Source organism: Engystomops pustulosus, chromosome 6, assembly GCF_040894005.1.
Source record: "Engystomops pustulosus chromosome 6, aEngPut4.maternal, whole genome shotgun sequence".
Taxonomy (NCBI): Eukaryota; Metazoa; Chordata; class Amphibia; order Anura; family Leptodactylidae; genus Engystomops; species Engystomops pustulosus.
The window spans coordinates 185,483,012-185,507,380 of NC_092416.1; the positions used below are offsets into that span (position 1 = coordinate 185,483,012).

General features: G+C 44.6%; 2 protein-coding genes across 3 annotated transcripts in view; one reads left to right on the forward strand and one right to left on the reverse strand.

The window, feature by feature from the left end:
* Positions 1-24,369, reverse strand: part of TBCD (tubulin folding cofactor D) — a 648,429-nt gene that overhangs the window by 88,196 nt on the left and 535,864 nt on the right. The window lies entirely within an intron of this gene.
* Positions 1-24,369, forward strand: part of LOC140065137 (uncharacterized) — a 56,391-nt gene that overhangs the window by 11,768 nt on the left and 20,254 nt on the right. The window contains exons 6-9 of one of the 2 annotated variants that reach the window (XM_072112674.1): positions 19,312-19,392; positions 19,519-19,698; positions 19,782-19,905; positions 19,987-20,084. In XM_072112674.1, the coding sequence (XP_071968775.1) occupies positions 19,312-19,392; positions 19,519-19,698; positions 19,782-19,905; positions 19,987-20,084 (483 nt within the window). The remainder of the gene's footprint in view (positions 1-19,311; positions 19,393-19,518; positions 19,699-19,781; positions 19,906-19,986; positions 20,085-24,369) is intronic. The other variant, XM_072112675.1, reaches the window with a different exon arrangement.

A 24,369-nucleotide genomic window follows, 5' to 3' on the forward strand; every position in this document is an offset into this window, starting at 1 on the left:
GGAACATCTGATATCATCACATGTTACAGCAGGTGATGGTTGTATCACACCAGATCCATCTGAAGACCATGACAATATCCCAGATGCTTCCTCAGACCTTCACACACAAGATCTGCCATCTGCTCCTATTAGATGGTTCCTTTCTACTGAATCATCAGGAACTGATAAGAACATGAAGTCGGGTTTAGAAAATGGAAAAGATTTTAGTGTTAAAGATCATCTTATACATCAGCGAAGTCACACAGGAGAGAAGCCATTTTCTTGTGTAGAATGTGGCAAATCTTTTAGCCAAAGTTCTTGTCTTGCTATACATCTTAAAATTCACACGGAGGGCAGGAAATTTCGATGTCCAGAATGTGGGAAATGTTTTTACCGCAAGTCGTCTTTTGTGATACATCTGAGAAGTCACACGGGGGAGAAGCCATTTACATGTACAGAATGTGGGAAATGTTTTAAGAACAAAACGGATCTTGTAGTACATCAGAGAATTCACACAGGGGAGAAACCATATTCGTGCACAGAATGTGAGAAATGTTTTACTCAAAAAAGACATCTTCTTATACATCAGAGAACTCACACAGGGGAGAAGCCATTTTCATGTTCAGAATGTGGAAAATGTTTTGCCCAGAAAACAAATCTTGATCAACATCGGAGAAGTCACACAGGGGAGAAGCCGTTTTCATGTTCGGAATGTGGGAAATGTTTTGCTTGGAAGTGTAATCTTATTTACCATCATAAGTCGTCACACAGTGGTAAAGCTGAACATACATTATGAATTTAGGAAATGCTTTGGCCCAAGATTGTTCATTTTACTAAATTATAAAACTCATTAAGGACCAATATGATGTAATACATTAAAACGGACACTTACATTGCGCCCTGACTCGTGTATCGCTATTTTCCCTTAAGTGGAATTGTTATCTACTGCACGGTGGCTCAGTGGTTAGCATTACATCCTTGCAGCGCTGAGATCCTGGGTTCCTATCCAGGTCAACTTTTTATGAGTTACAAAATGGGAAAAAAACTTGACATTTAGACTCTTTTTCCAAAATGTGGTTCACCACATGAATAATTGTTTTTATATCAATCCTAGGAAAAGGAAGGGAGATGTTATTTTTACTTATTTTTTTTCGCTGTCTCTTCGCTGTACTAGTATACTATATGTAGTTAGGAGGTTAAGTATGGATTTCTTTTTATCCATAACACCTAGAAATAAAATCCTTATGTAGGATTAAATACAGTATTTTCCTATATAAAATGACACATGAACTGTGTTTCTAGGTGCCACAGTTCAGAAGACATAGCTATTTGAAATCTGATCCTCCAGCCTGTCAGCTGAAGGCAACATGAAAAGGAGGAGGAGGGAGCTGCAGGGAGGGGGAGTAAGCTGCAGGGAGGGGGAGGGAGCTGCAGGGAGGAGGAGGAAGCTGCAGGGAGGAGGAGGAAGCTGCAGGGAGGAGGAGGGAGCTGCAGAGAGGAGGAGGGAGCTGCAGAGAGGAGGAGGGAGCTGCAGGGAGGAGGAGGGAGCTGCAGGGAGGAGGAGGAAGCTGCAAGGAGGGGGAGGGAGCTGCAGGGAGGAGGAGGGAGCTGCAGGGAGGGGGAGGAAGCTGCAGGGAGGATGAGGGAGCTGCAGGGAGGGGGAGGGAGCAAAAAATTCACAATGTAATCAGGATTTGGTGAGTGATGATGATGTCCCTAAAAATGAAGCTATTTGAAAAGATGTTGATTTTCTTTTTTGTTCAAGAATAAATGTGAATTTTTGTTTATGGAAAAAAGATGGAAGATATCACTTCAAAAGCCCTTACCCGCTTTTCTTAAGCCAAAAATAATACAACACCCTGTCTTATTTTTGGAGATGGGTCAGAAGGTAACAGTCCTCCTTATGGAGAGTTTGCCAAGTAAGACCACCTTATAGGCGTGTGGAGACTTATAGCCATAGATGCTCCACTAGGGAATTCTGGGAAGTATTTTTGGAGAAACAGAGTAGTTGCGACCTTATTTAGAAACATATATATATAGATAATGACAGTAAACACCCCGACACAAGAGATGGACAGGTAGTTTATCGGGTTGGGAGAAATTTGGTTTCAACGAGTTTGTCCGAATATTGGGGAAAAAAAATTTAGTTTAGGAAGGGACTTCTACACGCTGTTGAATCCAAACACAAACTCCATTGAAATCTACAGGGCCCAAAGTTTTAGCACCCAAAAATATCTTTAAAATGACCAAATTGTACAAGGGAAAACACCTAAATAACAAGTCATAAACAATGAAATAATAAAAAAATGTATAAACCCCCCCCCCCCCCAATGCTGTTAATATCACAGACGCTCTTCGAGTTTAGACCCAGTTATTTACATAGAGGATTATAGAACATTGATAGAAATAAACCACACTCCCTTCCTCTCACTGTGGTGAAAGTCCAGCTACAGTGCGATTTGACCATTTTAAATTTAGGTTCAGGTCATCAATAGTATAAACAATACTGGGTGATTAATAACCCAAAAGGGGAATTCACGTCACATCCTATCAGAACAGGACAAGTGGAGAATAAAAACTTTCACTCCAAATGATTCAAATATGATATAAAAATAAAATGGATAGTGATGAAAAAAAATGACTGAACTCAGGACGGACTCGTCTAAAACAAGGAGAACCAAGAACAACAACCATCAACTACTGAGCCGATACAACATGTGAGCCACCTGTACATAACAACAACCATCAACTACTGAGCCGATACAACATGTGAGCCACCTGTACATAACAACAACCATCAACTACTGAGCCGATACAACATGTGAGCCACCTGTACATAACAACAACCATCAACTACTGAGCCGATACAACATGTGCGCCACTTGTATATAACAACAACCATCAACTACTGAGCCGATACAACATGTGCGCCACTTGTATATAACAACAACCATCAACTACTGAGCCGATACAACATGTGAGCCACCTGTACATAACAACAACCATCAACTACTGAGCCGATACAACATGTGAGCCACCTGTACATAACAACAACCATCAACTACTGAGCCGATACAACATGTGAGCCACCTGTACATAACAACAACCATCAACTACTGAGCCGATACAACATGTGCGCCACTTGTATATAACAACAACCATCAACTACTGAGCCGATACAACATGTGCGCCACTTGTATATAACAACAACCATCAACTACTGAGCCGATACAACATGTGAGCCACTTGTACATAACAACAACCATCAACTACTGAGCCGATACAACATGTGAGCCACCTGTACATAACAACAACCATCAACTACTGAGCCGATACAACATGTGCGCCACTTGTATATAACAACAACCATCAACTACTGAGCCGATACAACATGTGAGCCACTTGTACATAACAACAACCATCAACTACTGAGCCGATACAACATGTGAGCCACTTGTACATAACAACAACCATCAACTACTGAGCCGATACAACATGTGCGCCACTTGTACATAACAACAACCATCATAGCTATAAGGTCCTCAGGACTCACCATTCAGGGGCTTGAAGTTAAATCTTGGCGATCACCCACCAACTCCTGGAGAAATCCCACGGGTGTCGTTGCCTATAGAGGTTTATAGCAACAGCGTCTGGGATCAGGTATGAGAGGAGACCAAAGTGTACAAATAGTAAGGAAAGGGTCAGCGGGTGGATAGCCGTCAGCCGTCAGAAAGAAGTGGTCATCAATAGGCAGGGATAGTCACTGTCTCTATATTGCCTTGATATGACAGCAGTAAGTGCACCCTGTATAACCTCCCCTCAGAACCGCAGCCCTAAATTACTGCCACCCCGACCGGAGCCTTTCCTTAATAACACAGGCCCTAATAAAGACCGAATGTTCTTCAGAGAAGGTTCAACCATGAAGTTCAAAGAGAAGGTGAAGAATCTTATATGGGGATATTATTACCTCACACACTGTAGATATAGCTGATAAATCTTATATGGGGGTATTATTACCTCACACACTGTATATATGGCTGATAAATCTTATATGGGGGTATTATTACCTCACACACTGTATATATGGCTGATAAATCTTATATGGGGGTATTATTACCTCACACACTGTATATATGGCTGATAAATCTTATACGGGGATATTATTACCTCACACACTGTATATATGGCTGATAAATCTTATATGGGGATATTATTACCTCACATACTGTATATATGGCTGATAAATCTTATATGGGGATATTATTACCTCACACACTGTATATATGGCTAATAAATCTTATATGGAGAAATTATTACCGCACACACTGTATATATGGCTGATAAATCTTATATGGAGATATTATTACCTCACACACTGTATATATGGCTGATAAATCTTATATGGGGATAGTATTACCTCACACACTGTAGACATGGCTGATAAATCTTATATGGGGATATTATTACCTCACACACTGTATATATGGCTGATAAATCTTATATGGAGGTATTATCACCTCACACACTGTATATATGGCTGATAAATCTTATATGGGGATATTATTACCTCACACACTGTATATATGGCTGATAAATCTTATATGGGGATATTATTACCGCACACACTGTATATATGGCTGATAAATCTTATATGGGGATATTATTACCTCACACACTGTATATATGGCTGATAAATCTTATATGGGGATATTATTACCGCACACACTGTATATATGGCTGATAAATCTTATATGGAGATATTATTACCTCACACACTGTATATATGGCTGATAAATCTTATATGGGGGTATTATTACCTTATACACTGTATATATGGCTAATAAATCTTATATGGAGATATTATTACATCACACACTGTATATATGGCTGATAAATCTTATATGGGGATATTGTTACCTTATACACTGTATATATGGCTAATAAATCTTATATGGAGATATTATTACATCACACACTGTATATATGGCTGATAAATCTTATATGGGGGTATTATTACCTTATACACTGTATATATGGCTAATAAATCTTATATGGAGATATTATTACATCACACACTGGGGGAGATTTATCATGAAGTTTCTGAGGTAAATTTGTTCCAGTTGCTCATGGAAACCAATCAAAGCTCAGCTTGAATCTTATAAACAGCTGTGGGGAAATGAAAGCCGAGCTCTGATTGTTTGCCACGGGCAACTAGAACAGTTCTGCTCTAAGAGACTTATGATAAATCTCCCCCACTGTATATATGGCTGATAAATCTTATATGGGGGTATTATTACCTCACACACTGTAGACATGGCTGATAAATCTTTTATGGAGGTATTATTACCTCACACACTGTATATATGGCTGATAAATCTTATATGGGGATATTATTACCTCACACACTGTATATATGGCTGATAAATCTTATATGGGTGTATTATTACATCACACACTGTATATATGGCTGATAAATCTTATATGGGGATATTATCACCTCACACACTGTACATATGGCTGATAAATCTTATATGGGGGTATTATTACCTCACACAATGTAGATATGGCTGATGAATATTATATGGGGGTATTATTACCTCACACACTGTATATATGGCTGATAAATCTTATATGGGGATATTGTTACCTCACACACTGTATATATGGCTGATAAATATTATATGGAGATATTATTACCTAACACACTGTATATATGGCTGATAAATCTTATATGGGGATATTATTACCTCACACACTGTATATATGGCTGATAAATCTTATATGGGTGTATTATTACATCACACACTGTATATATGGCTGATAAATCTTATATGGGGATATTATCACCTCACACACTGTACATATGGCTGATAAATCTTATATGGGGGTATTATTACCTCACACAATGTAGATATGGCTGATGAATATTATATGGGGGTATTATTACCTCACACACTGTATATATGGCTGATAAATCTTATATGGGGATATTGTTACCTCACACACTGTATATATGGCTGATAAATATTATATGGGGATATTATTACCTCACACACTGTATATATGGCTGATAAATCTTATATGGAGATATTATTACCTAACACACTGTATATATGGCTGATAAATCTTATATGGGGGTATTATTACCTCACATACTGTATATATGGCTGATAAATCTTATATGGGGATATTATTACCTCACACACTGTATATATGGCTGATAAATCTTATATGGAGGTATTATTACCTCACATACTGTACATATGGCTGATAAATCTTATATAGGGATATTATTACATCACACACAGTATATATGGCTGATAAATCTTATATGGGGGTATTATTACCTCACACACTGTACATATGGATGATAAATCTTATATAGGGATATTATTACCTCACACACAGTATATATGGCTGATAAATCTTATATGGGGGTATTATTACCTCACACACTGTACATATGGCTGATAAATCTTATATGGGGATATTATTACCTCACACACAGTATATATGGCTGATAAATCTTATATGGGGGTATTATTACCTCACACACTGTACATATGGCTGATAAATCTTATATGGGGATATTATTACCTCACACACAGTATATATGGCTGATAAATCTTATATGGAGATATTATTACCTCACACACTATATATGGCTGATAAATCTTATATGGAGATATTATTACCTCACACACTGTATATATGGCTGATAAATCTTATATGGGGGTATTATTACATCACACACTGTATATATGGCTGATAAATCTTATATGGGGGTATTATTACCTCACACACTGTATATATGGCTGATAAATCTTATATGGAGATATTATTACCTCACACACTGTATTTATGGCTGATAAATCTTATATGGGGATATTATTACCTCACACACTGTATATATGGCTGATAAATCTTATATGGGGTGTGGGGATTTGGCCCAGTAGAGACCGTGGTAGCGGGGTGCTGGGATGCAGTTCAAGACAGGGACACCAGGGTACAGTCCAAACAGGTCTCGCCTGCGTTTATTGCAGCAAAATAAAACCAGCCTTTACATTCAGGTATTTGAATAAACAAAAGAAAACCTACCCGTCAGGGTGCTAACTATACACAATAGTCCACTAGCTCACACTAAACAAAAGATCGCGTGGCTGCTCCAGACACACAGGTCAGAGCTGTGTCCTCTCAGCCTCCTTCCACAGAGAGACAACCCACTCAACTCTGCTGAGTCATTTTATCCAGGCTAATTAGGCTGTTCCCATCACCTGTGTCCAAGGTGCTGGACAAACCCACCTCAGCACTAAGGCCTTGCATAGAAGCAAAACCTAGGGGAAACATACCGCCCATCCACAGTTAACCCCTTCAGTGTCTCACATACCCTCCCCCTCTGTTTGACCCTGTGGGGACGAACACTTTTGGCCATCAGACAGTGGGTACGGGACAGGGCATCGGCATTCCCATGCAATTTTCCTGCTCGATGTTCCACCGTGAATTTAAAATTCTGGAGCATTAGGAACCACCTTGTGACCCTGGCGTTCCTCTCCTTGGCCTGACTCATCCAGGTTAGGGGAGAGTGATCGGTCACCAGTGTAAACTGCCGCCCTACCAAATAATACCTCAGGGATTCCAGAGCCCATGTGATCGCCAAGCCCTCCCTCTCAACTATACTATAGTTCTTTTCAGGAGGTGTGAGCTTGCGGCTCAGGAATGTTGCAGGATGTTCCTCACCCTCCACTACTTGGGACAGGACAGCCCCCAAGCCCACGTCAGAAGCGTCAGTCTGCACAATAAAGGTCTTGGTGAAGTTAGGGGTGATCAGTATCGGTCCCTCACACAAAACCGTCTTAAGTCGCTGAAACGCCCCCTCAGCCTCTTCACTCCACTTTACCATCACCGCCCTGCTACCCTTAGTCAGGTCAGTCAGAGGTGCCGTTATTGTCGCAAAATCGGGGATAAATCGGCGATAATAGCCCACTATGCCCAGAAAAGCCCTCACTTGCTTCTTGCTCATAGGTCGTGGCCACTGCTGGATCGCCTCTACTTTATTTACTTGGGGTTTGATGACCCCTCGCCCAATACGGTACCCCAGGTAACGGGCCTCTTCCAGACCCAGTGCACACTTTTGGGGGTTCGCTGTCAGCCCTGCTGCCCTCAGGGACTCTACCACTGCTTGTACTTTGGCTAGATGACTCTCCCAGTCGTTACTATAGACTATAATGTCATCTAAGTAGGCCGAGGCATAACTCCGGTGAGGTTTTAGCACGAGATCCATTAACCTCTGGAATGTGGCGGGAGCCCCATGTAGCCCAAAGGGGAGTACCACGTACTGAAAAAGCCCATCAGGGGTAACAAAAGCGGTCTTCTCTTTAGCCCTGTCAGTCAGGGGTACCTGCCAATACCCTTTCGTCAGGTCAAGGGTGGAGAAGAACCTAGCCTGTCCAAGTCGTTCTATCAACTCGTCAACCCTGGGCATGGGATAGGAATCAAATTTGGACACCTCGTTCAACTTCCTAAAATCATTGCAGAACCGTAGGGAACCATCAGGTTTGGGAATCAACACAATAGGACTCGACCAGTCACTTTTAGACTCCTCGATAACCCCCAGGTCTAACATCTGCCTGACTTCTTCGGATATGGCAAGCCGGCGCGCTTCAGGGACCCGGTAAGGTTTTTGGTGTACCCGGATGTGGGGTTCGGTTATGATGTCATGCTTGATGACTGAAGTACGTCCCGGTAACTTAGAGAACACATCCATATTTCGGAGCACAAACTCCTTCGCTTCCTGAATCTGGGCCCTGGAGAGGGACTCCGAGATCCGTACTTCAGGCACCTTGGCATCGGGTACACCTACCTCCGGTGTCCCCTTCTTGGAGACAGATGCCTTCTCTACTCCCATGGCCATCAGGGACTCTCTTTCCCTCCATGGCTTTAGGAGGTTCACGTGGTATATCTGTTCGGGTTTCCTCCTCCCCGGCTTAGATACCCTGTAGGTTACCTTCCCCACTCTCTCCATGACCTCATATGGCCCTTGCCATTTGGCCAAGAACTTGCTCTCCACGGTGGGCACCAGAACTAGCACTCTGTCGCCTGGGTTAAAGGTCCTGAGTCTGGCTGACCTATTGTAGACCCTAGACTGGGCCTCTTGTGCCCTTGTCATGTGTTCCTTTACAAGGGGCATTACCGCCGCTATGCGGTCCTGCATAAGGGAGACGTGTTCTATCACACTACGGTGGGGGGTCCTCTCCTGCTCCCAGGTCTCCTTGGCTACATCCAAAAGCCCACGTGGGGAACGGCCATATAACAGCTCAAAGGGTGAGAAACCCGTGGAGGACTGGGGAACTTCACGTATGGCAAACATCAAATAGGGCAACAAACAATCCCAGTCCTTCCCATCTTTGCTGACCACCCTCTTAAGCATCCCCTTCAAGGTCTTATTAAACCTCTCGACCAGGCCATCTGTCTGAGGATGATACACAGAGGTGCGGAGCTGTTTTACCTGTAGTAACTTGCACATCTCCTTCATTACCCTAGACATGAATGGGGTACCCTGGTCAGTCAAGATTTCCTTGGGGAGGCCTGTGCGTGAGAACACCTGGAACAGCTCCCTAGCAATATTTTTGGAGGAGGTGTTCCTTAATGGAATCGCCTCGGGATACCGCGTAGCGTAGTCCAGGATAACTAGGATGTATTGGTGCCCCCTGGAGGATTTGACTATGGGGCCAACCAGATCCATTGCAATCCGTTCAAAGGGCACTTCTATGATCGGTAGCGGGACCAAAGGACTCCTGAAGTGGGAGACCGGGGCAGTAAGTTGACACTCAGGGCAGGAGCTACAATACCGGTTTACCTCCTCCCATACCCCGGGCCAGAAAAATCGCTGCAGGATCCTCTCTCGGGTCTTCTCAGCACCTAAGTGCCCTCCCAGCACATGTTTGTGTGCCAATTCTAGCACCAGCCTACGGTGAGATTGGGGTACTACAAGTTGCTCAACCTCCTCACCCCGTATCTGGTCGACCCTGTACAACAGTTCCCCAATAATCACCATTCGGGGGTATATTTTATCAGCCCCTGGTATTTGGAGTACCCCATTTATCACCTTGACATTCTCCCGTGCTTTAACCAAGGTAGGGTCCTGTAGCTGTGCAGCCCCAAAATTGTCACGGGAAATCTCAAGGTCCAGCATGTCGGCCACCTCCTCGTGGCCCTCGACCTCACCAGCTAGGACCTCTAGGGGAGAGAATTCATCACATGGGGTCACCCCTACTGCTGGTGTGTGTACATCGGCCTCAAAGGGTTCAGGGGCCAAGGCCGGACATACCTGATGTCCATTATCTGCAACAGCACCTGAGGTGGGTCTTCGTCTCCAGAGGTCCCAAAACACCGGTAAGTCTCTGCCGATAATAGCCTCATGAAAAAGGGTCCCCACCACCCCCACTTCATGGGTAACAGTACCACAAGGGGTATGTAGGTTGATGACAGCAGTGGGATATTCGCGAGTGTCCCCATGTATACACAACACTCCCACTCTCCGCCCACTGTATAGTCCAGGATCAACCAAAGTTCCCCGCACCAGGGTGACCAGACTCCCTGAGTCTAGCAAGGCTTCCACTGTGTGACCACCGATTGTGACCATGCATACTTGGGGTTCTGCACCCGTGACTGACTCTGCCGCCAGAACTGGCCGGGCAAACAGTGACACTCGCCGGGTCTGGTTGCAGTCCATTGGCTCCACTGACAGTGGACAGTTGGCAGCAATATGGCCCATTTCATGGCACCGCCAGCACTGGATACGGCCATGACCTCTGTCACGAGCCTCACTGGGTTTCTGGGTATCCACGCCCCCCAATGAACCCCCTCCCAACCTGACATGTCTCCCCTTTTCCGCAGTAGCAGTCTTACCAGCTGGTTTGGTGACCCTGTCACTGGCACTGCTTCGTGTGGGAGAGGTAAGTAGAAGGTCCTCTGTAGCCCGATACCTCTCTACAAGGGACACAAGCTCCTCAGCTTTTGTGGGACCGGCCTGTCCAACCCACCGCTGGAGCCGAGAGGGCAGAGAACGGGTGAACTTGTCGAGGACCACTCTCTCTACCATCTGTGCTGGGGTGCAGTCCTCTGGTTGTAGCCACTTCCGGACAAGATGGATCAGGTCATGCATTTGGGAGCGTGGGGGTAATTTTTCTGAGTAAGCCAACTGGTGGACCCGGCTGGAGCGAACTTGAACGGTGACCCCAAGACGAGCCAGAATCTCCGCCTTTAGCTGGGGGTACTTACGGGCCTCCGTTTCACTCAGGTCGTAGTAAGCCTTCTGCGACTCGCCGGTCAGGAACGGTGCCAGGACATCTGCCCACTGCTCAGCCGGTAACTCCTCTTGCTCAGCTACTCGCTCGAACACAGTGAGATACGCCTCCACGTCGTCGGTCGTCGCCATTTTTTGTAAGGCCTTTTGTACTGCAGCCCGTGCGGAATGCTGGACAACCGGGTACCCTTGCAGACCAGTATGGGACCCCTCAGTAGTCGTCGCTTGCGGTGCTGCCATCATGCCAGAAAACTTCTCCATCATCAGCTGGAACATGGCTCGGGATTCTTCCTGCTGCTGGCGGGACCTCTCCTCCTGCAGCTGGAACATGGCTTGCTGCTGACGGGACCTCTCCTCCTGCTGCTGGAGCATGGCTTGCTGCAGCTGCCGATTAGCCTGGGACTCTTCCTGCTGCTGCTGCCGATTAGCTCTGGCCTCCTCTTGCAGGTATTTAATAAAGTCCTCCATCTTGGCTGTATCCTGCAATTTGCCTGATGCTTTCAGCCAGGCCATGCAATGTTGCAGGATGTATCAAGCCTTCCAGGTGTATGTCTTTTTGAACTGCCCGCATCCTCCACCATATGTGGGGATTTGGCCCAGTAGAGACCGTGGTAGCGGGGTGCTGGGATGCAGTTCAAGACAGGGACACCAGGGTACAGTCCAAACAGGTCTCGCCTGCGTTTATTGCAGCAAAATAAAACCAGCCTTTACATTCAGGTATTTGAATAAACAAAAGAAAACCTACCCGTCAGGGTGCTAACTATACACAATAGTCCACTAGCTCACACTAAACAAAAGATCGCGTGGCTGCTCCAGACCCACAGGTCAGAGCTGTGTCCTCTCAGCCTCCTTCCACAGAGAGACAACCCACTCAACTCTGCTGAGTCATTTTATCCAGGCTAATTAGGCTGTTCCCATCACCTGTGTCCAAGGTGCTGGACAAACCCACCTCAGCACTAAGGCCTTGCATAGAAGCAAAACCTAGGGGAAACATACCGCCCATCCACAGTTAACCCCTTCAGTGTCTCACAGGGGGTATTATTACCTCACACACTGTAGACATGGCTGATAAATCTTATATGGGGATATTATTACATCACACACTGTATATATGGCTAATAAATCTTATATGGGGGTATTATTACCTCACACAATGTAGATATGGCTGATAAATCTTATATGGGGGTATTATTACCTCACACACTGTATATATGGCTGATAAATCTTATATGGGGGTATTATTACCTCACACACTGTATATATGGCTGATAAATCTTATATGGGGGTATTATTACCTCACACACTGTATATATGGCTGATAAATCTTATATGGGGGTATTATTACCTCACACACTGTATATATGGCTGATAAATCTTATATGGAGGTATTATTACCTCACACACTGTATATATAGCTGATAAATCTTATATGGGGATATTATTACATCACACACTGTATATATGGCTGGAGTCTTACCTCATGACTTCCTGTAGCAGGTGAAAGCCGGGGACATGAGGATATGGCTCCCCTGTCAGGTCCTGTGCGGTCTCCCTCCTCCTGCACTTACTCCTCACTGCTGTAGGGGGCAGTGTTATACTATGGGGTCTCCTGAGGAAGCGGCTACAGAACCTGCAGGTAAGTGTTTATGTGTAAAGCTTTTCTATCTGTCACCGGTCTCCAGTGATAGATCTCTCTCTATATAATATCTATCTGTCACCGGTCTCCAGTGATGGATCTCTCTCTATATAATATCTATCTGTCACCGGTCTCCAGTGATGGATCTCTCTCTATATAATATCTATCACCATCCACCATCATCTATCTGTCTCTATATTTGTCCTTTAATATCTTGATAGGGATATTTTATGCAGGGCCCCAACAGCCCTCTTGACTTTTGTAAGGTGAGTCCTAATTAACTCTTTGAGGGAGGATGAGATAGCTGCCGGCAGCGAGATGACAGAGTAAATGAAAAACACACTCTGGTCTTCCGATGCACTCACATCACAATGTTTATTTCATGCAGACACAGCTATATTTTAGCACATAGACATCAGCATTTGGGTGTTGTATGAAAAGAGATAAGGCACTTAGATTCTCATTACATGTCACAGGGTATTAGCTGACAGGCGAGCAAACTGGTTACATAAAAAGAAGTTTGGATCCTGACATTAACTGGACAGTGGTCAGGGAACATGGCCGCTGTATCTAAGATGGCGGACAGTAGCCAAGATGGCGTCCGAAACCAGTGCGACCTCCTTAACAATCTTCTATCTATCTATCTCCTATCTATCTATCTATCTTTCTATCTATCTATCTATCTATCTATCTATCTATCTCATATCTATAATCTATATATCTCCTATCTTTCTATCTCATATCTATCTATCTCATATCTATCTATCTATCTATCTCATATCTGTCTATCTAATATCTATCTATCTCCGATCTATCTATCTCATATCTATCTATCTATCTATATATCTATCTATCTATCTCCTATCTATCTCCTATCTATCTATCTCCTATCTATCTTCTATCTATCTATCTATCTATCTATCTATCTATCTCATATCTATCATCTATATATCTCCTATATATCTATCTCATATCTATCTAACTATCTATCTCCTATCTATCTATCTATCTATCTCATATCTATCTATCTATCTATCTATCTATCTATCTATCTATCTATCTATCTCCTATCTATCTATCTATCTCCTATCTATCTATCTCCTTTCTATCTATGTATCTATCTATCTCATATCTATCATCTATCTATACATTTTTTGGAAAGATCAGCGCCCCCATTAGTTTGGAAAATACCATAAATAGTAGAAAAATGAAATCACAGGCCGCGCTCTATGATCCAAGTTTCAGCAGAAGGAGAAGGTTATTGTGGATGTGGTAACATTTCGGGGTGTAACCTCCTTGTACAATATAGAGTCTTATTTTGTGGTCTCAGTTTTGCCCAGGGCCCCACATGTTGGGTTTGTCCCCTTCTTATGTAGTGACCCCGCACTGATCACTGGTCACCTCTGAGGCTCCTGATCCTGATATAATCAGCACATCACTGCCGATCACTGATCTCATCCCATGGCCCCTCCCTGTACATGGAGTCTGCTATTATTTATATGTCCTCATGCACACGACCATCCGCTTCTATTATGCCCGGTATGAAGAGCTTTATATGTGCATTGTACCTGTGGAGTGTGCAGGGTGCGACCCATTCACGAAGTTTCACGTCCTCCATGAATATGGCGCCCCCTGCAGTGCTCCGACAGAGTGCAACAACTTTCTGTCGGACACTGCATAATAAATGTGGCGCAGAAATGTGTAATGCAGATGTGTAATGCTGATGTGTAATGCGGATGTGTAATGCGGGTGTATAATGCGGATGTGTAATGCGGATGTGTAATGCGGATGTGTAATGCAGATGTGTAATGCGGATGTGTAATGCGGACGTGTAATGTGGACGTGTAATGCGGACGTGTAATGCGGACGTGTAATGCGGATGTGTAATGCGGATGTGTAATGCTGATGTGTAATGCGGATGTGTAATGCGGATGTGTAATGCGGATGTGTAATGCGGATGTGTAATGCAGATGTGTAATGCGGATGTGTAATGCAGATGTGTGATGCGGATGTGTAATGCGGATGTGTAATGCAGCTGTGCAATGCGGATGTGCAATGCAGATGTGTAATGCGGATGTGTAATGCGGATGTGCAATGCGGATGTGTAATGCAGCTGTGTAATGCAGATGTGTAATGCGGATGTGTAATGCAGATGTGTAATGCGGATGTGTAATGCAGATGTGTGATGCGGATGTGTAATGCGGATGTGTAATGCAGCTGTGCAATGCGGATGTGTAATGCAGATGTGTAATGCAGATGTGTAATGCGGACGTGTAATGAAGATGTAATGGGCTTCTGTAACCTGTCTTTAGTGATAATGAGGTCCCTGGTGACGGGTTCCCTTTAAGCTACGCATCAGTGTGATATCTGCCCTTTAAAGGACACCTGTCATCAGGTCTCTGCCACTTGCCCTGTCACCTCTACCTGTTGGAGCAGCTCACAAGGATCCCATCCCAGCCTTTATCTAGTTATTTCATACATTATTCATTGTAAAATCATATATTCTTTATCATGTAAATGAGGCTGGTCACATGGTCAGAGGCAGTGATGTCACCCCTGTTACCCCTCCCCTCTCCTCCCCCTGCTCATGTCTGTGTGTAATGTATAGTAAAGCATGGCTAGTGTGTGTGCTGCATCTGCTGACATGCTGCATCCTCCTAATATACAGAGACACAGACATCAGCTACACATGAATCTGACATGTTCTGCTGTAACATGGCTGCCTGGAGCTGCTGTATCTCTCCTATATACACACACACAGGCTGCAGGGGGCGCCAGCACCAGGAAGCACATCATTATACAGCCTCACATCATTATACAGGCTGTCAGTCAAGCACTGGGGGTGTGGCTGTACCTCCCACTCATGAATAAGCTGGACAGCTTGAATATGATAATGGCCCATTGGACATTTCACAGGTCATTTGCATACAGCTTTAGGACCTCATTGCTTAGGTTTACAGGTATGTAGAGGGACAATGAAGGGGTAGAGGCAATGCTCTCTAATGGCAGTTTATTAAATTTATTTAGTTTAGGGGGGTTATTTTGCATGACGGGTTCTCTTTAAGGTGGCGGCTCAAGTTGTAAAGTTATTCCCTATCTACAGAATAACAGAGTTTGGCTTCTTTCCCCTATAAAGATATGTAAATCTTCTTCGGTATAGACATTGTGAGGAATGACTCCTCCCACTCACGTGACTGATCACATGGTCATGACATCATCACAGGTCCTTTACACACTAGAATTTGGCATCTCTGTGTATTATACGGTGATGGCACTGCCCGGGGAGGAGGTATGTGCGGTATCTGTCGGGGCTCCCGTGCGGTATCTGTCGGGGCTCCCGTGCGCTTATATAGTAAGAGAATGTGAGAAATTACCGGGCGCAGTACTAAGGCATCTGTGACGCTCTCGTACACTGTCTATTAGAGTGCTAGACATAGCCGAGCCATGTCCAGTAACTTCTCACTCTCTCATACACAACAAATGGAGCAGCAGGACACTGACTCAACCTGCTGCTCTGCTAAGGAAACTGTTCTCATAGGTGAAGGGATCCCATCAGTCAGACCCTCGCCAGTCACACTGTTATCCCCTATCCCAGTGGTGGCGAACCTATGGCACGGGTGCCAGAGGTGGCACTCTGAGCCCTCTCTGTGGGCACCCAGGCCATCACCCAGCATAGAGGTCACCATTCAGGACTCCTCCTCCTGCAGTCACAGAAAGCCCAGAAAGTGCCGTGTTCAGAACTATTTTATAGTGACTTGAAGTAGAGGAGGAGCGTAGAGGTGTGGACAGAGCTGGATTATCATTGAAGCCCCTCCTCAGTTCCTGTGATTCATCCTGTTAAGGCTACCTTAGATGGAATTTCTCCATCTTTCTACTGTATTGGTGTCTTCAGGACGCAAATACGTTTGAATCTGTGACACAGCAGGGATCAATAAGTTACTTTAAATTAGCATTTGGCACTTTGGCCAAACGATGTGGCTTTTGGTTGTAGTTTGGGCACTTGGTCTCTAAAAGGTTCGCCATCACTGCCCTATTCTGTGGAAAAGAAATAATAATATAACATAATAAACTCCCCTCTGAGGTTACCGAATGATTTTACACCAAAATTTCCGGGAAAAGCTAAAAAAGCAGTTGAGGTTGAAATAGACGCAGGTCCATCAATTCCAACCTATTGGAGTAAACTAATGTTTTTTTCTCCATAACCCATCATACTTTTATTCTCAAGAAAGGCGTCCAGGCCTCTCCTGAACATGTACAAAGCATCCGCCATATCAACCTCCTGCGGGAGGGAGGTCCAAAGTCTCACTGCTCTTACAGTAATGAATCCCTGTCTATGGTGATGGCAGAACCTCCTCTCCTCTAGATGTAGAGGATGCCCCCTGTCTATGGTGATGGTAGAACCTCCTCTCCTCTAGGTGTAGAGCATGCCCCCTGTCTATGGTGATGGTAGAACCTCCTCTCCTCTAGGTGTAGAGGGTGCCCCCTGTCTATGGTGATGGTAGAACCTCCTCTCCTCCAGGTGTAGAGGATGCCCCCTGTCTATGGTGATGGTAGAACCTCCTCTCCTCTAGGTGTAGAGCATGCCCCCTGTCTATGGTGATGGTAGAACCTCCTCTTCTATAGGTGTAGAGGATGCCCCCTGTCTATGGTGATGGTAGAACCTCCTCTCCTCTAGGTGTAGAGGAGGTCCCCTGTCTATGGTGATGGTAGAACCTCCTCTCCTCTAGGTGTAGAGCATGCCCCCTGTCTATGGTGATGGTAGAACCTCCTCTCCTCTAGGTGTAGAGGATGCCCCCTGTCTAGGGTGATGGTAGAACCACCTCTCCTCTAGGTGTAGAGGATGCCCCCTGTCTATGGTGATGGTAGAACCTCCTCTCCTCTATGTGTAGAGGATGTCCCCTGTCTATGGTGATGGTAGAAACTCCTCTCCTCTAGGTGTAGAGGATGCCCCCTGTCTATGCTGATGGTAGAACCTCCTCCCCTCTAGGTGTAGAGCATGCCCCCTGTCTATGCTGATGGTAGAACCTCCTCTCCTCTAGGTGTAGAGGATGCCCCCTGTCTATGGTGATGGTAGAACCTCCTCTCCTCTAGGTGTAGAGGATGCCCCCTGTCTAGGGTGATGGTAGAACCTCCTCTCCTCTAGGTGTAGAGGATGCCCCCTGTCTATGCTGATGGTAGAACCTCCTCTCCTCTAGGTGTAGAGCATGACCCCTGTCTATGGTGATGGTAGAACCTCCTCTCCTCTAGGTGTAGAGGATGCCCCCTGTCTAGGGTGATGGTAGAACCTCCTCTCCTCTAGGTGTAGAGGATGCCCCCTGTCTATGGTGATGGTAGAACCTCCTCTCCTCTAGGTGTAGAGGATGCCCCCTGTCTAGGGTGATGGTAGAACCTCCTCTCCTCTAGGTGTAGAGGATGCCCCGTGTCTATGGTGATGGTAGAACCTCCTCTCCTCTAGGTGTAGAGGATGTCCCCTGTCTATGGTGATGGTAGAACCTCCTCTAGGTGTAGAGGATGTCCCCTGTCTATGGTGATGGTAGAACCTCCTCTCCTCTAGGTGTAGAGGATGCCCCCTGTCTATGGTGATGGTAGAACCTCCTCTCCTCTAGGTGTAGAGGATGTCCCCTGTCTATGGTGATGGTAGAACCTCCTCTCCTCTAGGTGTAGAGGATGCCCCCAGTCTATGGTGATGGTAGAACCTCCTCTCCTCTAGGTGTAGAGGATGCTCCTGTCTATGGTGATGGTAGAACCTCCTCTCCTCTAGGTGTAGAGGATGCCCCCTGTCTATGGTGATGGTAGAACCTCCTCTCCTCTAGGTGTAGAGGATGCCCCTGTCTATGGTAATGGCAGAACCTCCTCTCCTCTAGGTGTACAGGATGCCCCCTGTCTATGGTGATGGTAGAACCTCCTCTCCTCTAGGTGTAGAGGATTCCCCCTGTCTATGGTGATGGTAGAACCTCCTCTCCTCTAGGTGTAGAGGATGCCCCCTGTCTATGGTGATGGTAGAACCTCCTCTCCTCTAGGTGTAGAGGATGCCCCCTGTCTATGGTGATGGTAGAACCTCCTCTCCTCTAGGTGTAGAGGATGTCCCCTGTCTATGGTGATGGTAGAACCTCCTCTCCTCTAGGTGTAGAGGATGTCCCCTTGTCCTGGGTATGAAGTAATTTTACATATGATTTAACATTGGCTTAAATTCTTTCCTTTTTTGTTTGGACAGATCACAGTCCCCATTATGGTCGCGTGCACATAGTAATCTCAAAGATTGCAAAACTTTTTTCAAATGAATTAAAATACAAAACTATTATAGAGACATCAGTATCTCTTCACTTTTTGAAAGTTTTTTTTATTTTGGAATTTGTCACGTTTATTATTGGATCATTTTCTTTGCTCTCAGGATCAGACAATGGACAGAGACACGAGGGTGGAGAGAATCTTCCAGCTCACCCTAGAGATTCTCTTCTATATTACTGGAGAGGTGAGAGATTGTGATGAGGTCACATGACATCATTATCTATGGGAATAACAGATGATAGGACTGGAGAGGTGAGAGATTCTGGAAATGTATGGAGGGAGATTTATCAATGTGTCTCTCCATAACCAGGATTACACAGTAGTGAAGAAGACCTCTAGTGGGCGCTGTCAGGCCTCTGTGTATGAAGGACGGGGGAGAACCCTGAGCCCAATCCCGGCTCCTCCACCTCACCCCCTGATACATGATGACATCAATGAGCAGAAGATCCTAGAAGTCACCCACAAGATGATGGAGCTGCTGACTGGAGAGGTGACACTGCTGGGAATGCTGGGACATTATACAGTAACGCTATGAAGGGATCTGGGTGATGACGGGATCATTGTGTGTGTCAGGTTCCTATAAGGTGTCAGGATGTGGCTGTCTATTTCTCCATGGAGGAGTGGGAGTATTTAGAAGGACACAAAGATGTGTACAAGGACGTCATGATGGAGGACCACCAGCCCCTCACATCAGCAGGTAATAGACAGGACTAAATCCACACGTCCTTTCATTATCTGTATGGAAAGAAGGAATTCAGTCTCTGGATGTTTCCTGCAGGTAGATCCAGTAAGAGAACATCACCGGAGAGATGTCCCAGTCCTCTTCTTCTACCACAGGATTGTTCAGAGGAGAAATATGTCCCACAGGATCATCAGGTAGATGGAGAGAAGACTTTGTGACATCTTCTCTGATCTGTGGGGGTTTATTGTAAAATCCCATGTCTAGTCTATGTGTCTGACTGCTGGAGATTGCAGTTTGATGTAAGGACACAACATGGAGGATTTATGGTGGAGACCTGCAGATATTTGCGCTGCGCCTCCCGTCAGGTCATATTTGGTTGTTATGATTAATTACAGATCTTACATTATCTTCTAAATCCTCCTCTGTGACTTCTCCATCGTCTGGTGACTTCTTACAATATTTGTCTCTCAGTTTGTGTATCAGGATGAAGATGTGAAGAATATTCCTGCCCCAGAGACATATGTGAGGGGCGATGAGCGATGTAAGGAGGAGATTCCTACAGGTAACTGCCCAGGTGAGTAGTAACCACTAGATAAAGCAGAGACGAGTGATAACACAATACAGAACATGGAGACATAGACTAAGAAAAGCTGGAAGGTGGGAGCTATGAGGGTCAGGAATACTGCTCACCAGGACCTCGGAGGAGGAGACTGAGATGTTACATCAGTAATAATACAGAACCTTATGGTAAGCAGGAAAGTCATAGCCACCATGGGCAGACAAGAAATGCTGCATGTACCCGGATTGCTGATATCACACAAATGTCCTGTGATACATCTTCAGAGTTTTCTCACCACAACCAATGTTACGGTTATATTTTATAATCTGTTTTATCCTTCACAGATGACAACACCAGGAGCTCAGAGGAACATCTGATATCATCACATGTTACAGCAGGTGATGGTTGTATCACACCAGATACATCTGAAGATCAGGACAATATCCCAGATGGATCCTCAGACCTTCACACACAAGATTCGTCATCTGCTCCTGTTACATGGGTCCTTTCTACTGAATCATCAGGAACAGATAAGAACATGAAGTCGGGTTTAGAAAATGGAAAAGATGTTAGTGTTAAAGATCTTCTTGTCCATCAGAGAAGTCACACAGGAGAGAAGCCATTTTCTTGTGTAGAATGTGGCAAATCTTTTAGTCAAAGTTCTTATCTTGTTAGACATCTTAAAATTCACACAGGGGACAAGAAATTTCCATGTACAGAATGTGGGAAATGTTTTTACCGCAAGTCGTCTCTTGTGATACATCTGCGAAATCACACGGGGGAGAAGCCATTTACATGTACAGAATGTGGGAAATGTTATAGTGCTAAATCAGCGCTTATTGTGCATCAAAGAACTCACACAGAGGAGAAGCCATTTTCATGTAGAGATTGTGGAAAATGTTTTACGCAGAAAACACATCTTGATCAACATCTGCGAAGTCACACGGGGGAGAAGCAATATTCATGTTCAGAATGTGGAAAATGTTATTATCAAAAATCAGATCTTGTAAGACATCAGAGAACTCACACAGGGGAGAAGCCATTTTCATGTAGAGATTGTGGAAAATGTTTTACGCAGAAAACACATCTTGATCAACATCTGAGAAGTCACACGGGGGAGAAGCAATATTCATGTTCAGAATGTGGAAAATGTTATTATCAAAAATCAGATCTTGTAAGACATCAGAGAACTCACACAGGGGAGAAGCCATTTTCATGTAGAGATTGTGGAAAATGTTTTACGCAGAAAACACATCTTGATCAACATCTGAGAAGTCACACGGGGGAGAAGCAATATTCATGTTCAGAATGTGGAAAATGTTATTATCAAAAATCAGCTCTTGTAAGACATCAGAGAACTCACACAGGGGAGAAGCCATTTTCATGTTTAGAATGTGGAAAATGTTTTGCCCAGAAAACAAATCTTGATCAACATCTGAGATGTCACACAGGGGAGAGGCCGTTTTCATGTTTGGAATGTGGGAAATGTTTTAGTGCTAAATCAGCGCTTATTGTGCATCAAAGAAGTCACACGGGGGAGAAGCCATTTTCATGTTCAGAATGTGGAAAATGTTATTATCAAAAATTAGATCTTGTAAGACATCAGAGAACTCACACAGGGGAGAAGCCATTTTCATGTAGAGATTGTGGAAAATGTTTTACCCAGAAAAAAAATCTTCATCAACATCGGAGAACTCACACAGGCGAGAAGCCGTTTTCATGTTCGGAATGTGGGAAATGTTTTGCTTGGAAGTGTAATCTTATTTACCATCATAAGTCGTCACACAGTGGTAAAGCTAAACATACATTATGAATCTGGGAAATGCTTTGGCCCAAGATTGTTCCTTTTACTAAATCAAAGACTCAGTGCTGGGGTCCTGGGTTCAAGTCCCAGGGTCAACATCTGCAAATAGTTTGTATGTTCTCTCTGTGTTTGTGTGGGTTTCCTCCGGTTTCCTCCCACACTCCAAAACATACTGACAGGATGATTAGATTGTGAACCCCATGGGGACAGGGGACGATTTGGCAACTTCTGTGAGGCACTTTTTAACTATATAAATAAAGGAATTAATATTTTAACATTTGGACACCTTTTCCAAAATGGGGTTCACTACGTGAATAATTGTTTTTTATATCACTCCTAGGAAAAGTAAAGTTGATGTTACTTTTCCTTTTTTCGCTGTCTCATCACTGCACTAGTTTGCATATGTAGTTAAGCGGTTAAGTGTGGATTTCTTTTTATCTATAACACCTAGAACTAAAATCCTTATGTAGGATTAAATACAGTATTTTGCTATATACAATGACTCCTGAACTGTGTTTCTAGGTGCCACAGTTCAGAAGACATAGCTATTAGCATTCTGATCCTCTAGCCTATCAGCTGAAGGCAACATGAAAAGGAGGAGGAGGGAGCTGCAGGGAGGAGGAGGGAGCTGCAGGGAGGAGGAGGGAGCTGCAGGGAGGGGGAGGGAGCCTCAGGGAGGGGGAGGGAGCCTCAGGGAGGGGGAGGGAGCCGCAGGGAGGGGGAGGAAGCCGCAGGGAGGAGGAGGAAGCTGCAGGGAGGAGGAGGAAGCTGCAGGGAGGAGGAGGGAGCTGCAGGGAGGATGAGGGAGCTGCAGGGAGGGGGAGGGAGCTGCAGGGAGGAGGAGGGAGCTGCAGGGAGGAGGAGGGAGCTGCAGGGAGGGGGAGGGAGCCTCAGGGAGGGGGAGGGAGCCTCAGGGAGGGGGAGGAAGCCGCAGGGAGGGGGAGGAAGCTGCAGGGAGGAGGAGGAAGCTGCAGGGAGGAGGAGGGAGCTGCAGGGAGGATGAGGGAGCTGCAGGGAGGATGAGGGAGGTGCAGGAAGGAGGAGGGAGCTGCAGGGAGGAGGAGGGAGCAAAAAATTCACAATGTAATCAGGATTTGGTGAGTGATGATGATGTCTCTAAAAATGAAGCTATTTGAAAAGATGTTGATTTTCTTTTTCTGTTCAAGAATAAATGTGAATTTTGTTTACGGAAAAAAAAAAATCACTTGAAAATAAGCCTTACCCACTTTTTAAAGCCAAAAATAATACAACACCCTGTCTTATTTTTGGGGATGGGTCAGAACGTAAGAGTTCTCTGTATGGAGAGTTTTCCAAGTAATACGGCCTTATAGGCGTGTGGAGACTTATAGCCATAGATGCTCCACTAGAGAATTCTGGGAAGTAATTTTTTTTTGAGAAACAGAGTAGTTGCGACCTTATTTAGAAACATATATATAGATAATGACAGTATACACCCCGACACCACAGATGGACAGGTAGTTTATAGCGGGTTGGGAGTAATTCAGGTTCAACGAGTTTGTCTCAATATTGGGGAAAAACATTTGCTTTGGGAAGGGACTTCTACACGCTCTTATATCCAAACACAAACTCCATGGAAATCAACAGGGCCCAAAATTTTAGAACCCCACAATAACTGTATAGTAGCTGGATTAGAGGGCTGAAAAATGGGGGTAATAGGGCAGTTGCCCTGACCAAATTGTGTAAGGGAAAGTAATGAAATAATAAGATTATAAAAATGTCATAAAGAATGAAATAAAAGAAAAAAATAAAATGTCGCAGACGCTCTGCGTGTTCAGACCCAGTTATTTACATAGAATATTATAGCGCATTGATGGAAATAACCCACAGGTCGGTTCAGGTCATCAATAGTATAAACGATACTGGGTGATTAATAACCCAAAAGGGGAATTCATGATGCTTTCCAACTGGGAAGTCACGATGGTCCCATTGGAGCTGCTGTAGTTCAGGAAACACCTCATTCTTGTGTGACCGGTGAGTCATGACCACCTCAAGAACCGTGCACTTTAAAGGGAACCTGTCATCAGAAATTGTCCTAATAAACCAGTATGTTGTCAAAAAGTTAAAAAGCTTCTTGATGATGTTTCTTTCATGGCCC